At 37.1% G+C, this 2,681-nt stretch overlaps 1 protein-coding gene across 1 annotated transcript in view; it reads left to right on the plus strand.

Annotated features, from left to right (window-relative positions):
• LOC107473656 (inorganic phosphate transporter 1-4) overlaps window positions 1–1,950 on the plus strand; it is a 2,772-nt gene extending 822 nt beyond the window's left edge. Inside the window, 2 exon segments of the mRNA XM_052257383.1 lie at window positions 271–1,421; window positions 1,423–1,950. Coding sequence (XP_052113343.1) covers window positions 322–1,421; window positions 1,423–1,864 — 1,542 coding nt within the window. The 5' untranslated portion in view covers window positions 271–321 and the 3' untranslated portion in view covers window positions 1,865–1,950.
• Window positions 1,951–2,681: the final 731 nt, after the last annotated feature.

The following is a 2,681-nucleotide window of genomic DNA, read 5'->3' on the forward strand; positions in this document are numbered from 1 at the left end:
AATTTGACAATATTTAAAAATTGTTAAAATTAAAAAAAAATATTTTTTTAGTATTTAAAAATAAAAATAACAAATATTATAAAAATATAAACAAAATGTGTGCTTTTTAAATATTGTCAAAATTATATAATCTGCACTAGAACTATCATAATGATAGTCACTATAGACTCTACGGTAGAAGTATACAGTACAATATAATAGCTTTTAATAAGTCTTTTTGATAAGACTAATACTTGTATTAACTATTGACATTCTTTCCTTTTTTAACAGTTGTAGGTGTATTTTATCTAGGATTAAATAAAGCTTCAGAGATAATTATACATGGCGAAGGATCAACTTCAAGTGTTGAATGCACTTGATGTGGCGAAAACACAATGGTATCATTTCACAGCAATCATTGTTGCAGGAATGGGATTTTTCACAGATGCCTATGATTTGTTTTGTATTTCCCTCGTAACGAAACTACTCGGCCGCATATACTATCACGTTGACGGCGCACCAAAGCCGGGAACTTTGCCGCCCAATGTCTCCGCCGCAGTTAACGGCGTAGCCTTCATCGGAACACTCTCTGGCCAGCTCTTCTTTGGCTGGTTAGGTGACAAGCTCGGCAGAAAGAAAGTCTACGGCATGACTCTGATGCTTATGGTGGTTTGCTCCGTCGCCTCCGGCCTCTCGTTCGGCCGGGAACCGAAGTCGGTTCTGGCGACGCTCTGCTTTTTCCGGTTCTGGCTCGGATTCGGGATCGGAGGAGATTATCCGCTTTCTGCCACCATTATGTCGGAGTACGCAAATAAGAAAACTCGCGGCGCATTTATAGCCGCCGTCTTCGCGATGCAGGGATTTGGTATCTTGGCCGGAGGCATATTTGCAATCGTTATCTCATCGATATTCAAGGTGAAATTCAATTCTCCGCCATATAAGGTTGATCCGGTAGGCTCAACTGTTCCAGAAGCAGATTTTGCGTGGAGAATAATTCTTATGGTGGGGGCTCTTCCCGCTGCACTGACATACTATTGGAGGACGAAGATGCCGGAAACCGCGCGTTACACGGCGTTGGTTGCGAAGAACATGGAACAGGCTACAAAAGATATGTCTAAAGTTATGCAAGTAGAACTCCAAGCAGAGGAATTAAAGAAAGAGGAGGATAGAACTAAGGATTTTGGCTTGTTCTCTAAGCAATTCGCGGCGCGTCACGGTTTACATTTGCTTGGAACAGCGAGTACATGGTTCTTGCTTGATGTTGCATTTTACAGTCAGAATCTCTTCCAGAAAGATATCTTCAGCGCAGTCGGTTGGATTCCTCCTGCGGAAACCATGAATGCGTTGGAAGAAGTTTACAAGATCGCGAGAGCTCAAACGCTTATAGCTGTCTGCAGTACAGTTCCTGGATACTGGTTTACAGTAGCATTCATTGATATTCTTCATGACAGTGTTCATGTTCGCCCTCGCAATTCCTTATGAGCACTGGACTCAGAAAGAGAATCGCATTGGATTCGTCGTGTTGTATTCGTTAACATTCTTCTTCGCAAACTTTGGGCCTAACTCAACCACTTTCGTCGTCCCTGCAGAGATCTTCCCTGCAAGATTCCGCTCTACATGTCATGGGATTTCGTCGGCTTCCGGCAAGCTTGGTGCTATGATTGGTGCTTTTGGATTCCTATATTTGGCGCAGAGTCCGGACAAGACCAAGACAGATGCAGGTTATCCTCCCGGCATCGGTGTCAAGAATTCTTTGTTGGTATTAGGAGTGGTTAATATTTTAGGGTTCTTGTTTACATTCTTGGTGCCTGAGCCAAAGGGAAAATCTTTAGAAGAAATATCAGGTGAACATGAACAAGAAGATGAGGTTGGAAATAAGGTATAGTCGTGTTGTTTGGCACAATTAGGACGAATAATAAAGCCGTGCCTTCAAGTTGGTATTCGAATTACCCGGCCCAAAATTAGGTTCTTTCCTATATGAGTTGCTCTTTTTATTTGATTTTGTGTTTGTCATTTTGTATAGATAACAGGTGCTATTTGTTCTGTGATTTGGAAACATATGTAATTGTCTATTTCATTCTTTAATTTGATGACTATATATATATGGTTCTTTACTTTTAATAACCATTTTCCTTCTTCATCACCTACGTTCCCCTGATATGTATTACTTTGTTGGCCAGTGTACTTTTTTGGTCTAATGTGCATTCTTTGTTGAGAAGTAATCATGGTAGTTTTTGGTTTTATCTTTTATGTTTAATTTTTATATATATTATTGACTGTCTACCAAAAAAATGCATCTTTACATTGTTACATATATTTTCATTTTATCCTGTAATTTGGCACATACTTTGTGCTCTACATCTTTGCAAGATTTATCATCTACTTCTAGTCTTCTACTATTATATAATGGAATGGAATATAGAAAGGAACTGGTGGATAATTTTTTTCTTTTAAAATGTCTTTTAAATTTTAGTATAACTTACTCTCTAAATTTAAACCAAATTTCTTATTATTATCTACATCTAATTTATAAAAAAAATAGATTAATAGACACAATAATACTTATCAATATACTAATATTGATTAATTTCAGAGTTATTATGAAAATATATATTATTCAATAAAAAAAAGTAATTATTTTCATCAAAGATAGATATTTTATTCATTGAAATAATTAATGAATATAAGTGATATTAATAAGA

Source organism: Arachis duranensis, chromosome 2 (genome assembly GCF_000817695.3).
Source record: "Arachis duranensis cultivar V14167 chromosome 2, aradu.V14167.gnm2.J7QH, whole genome shotgun sequence".
Lineage (NCBI taxonomy): Eukaryota > Viridiplantae > Streptophyta > Magnoliopsida > Fabales > Fabaceae > Arachis > Arachis duranensis.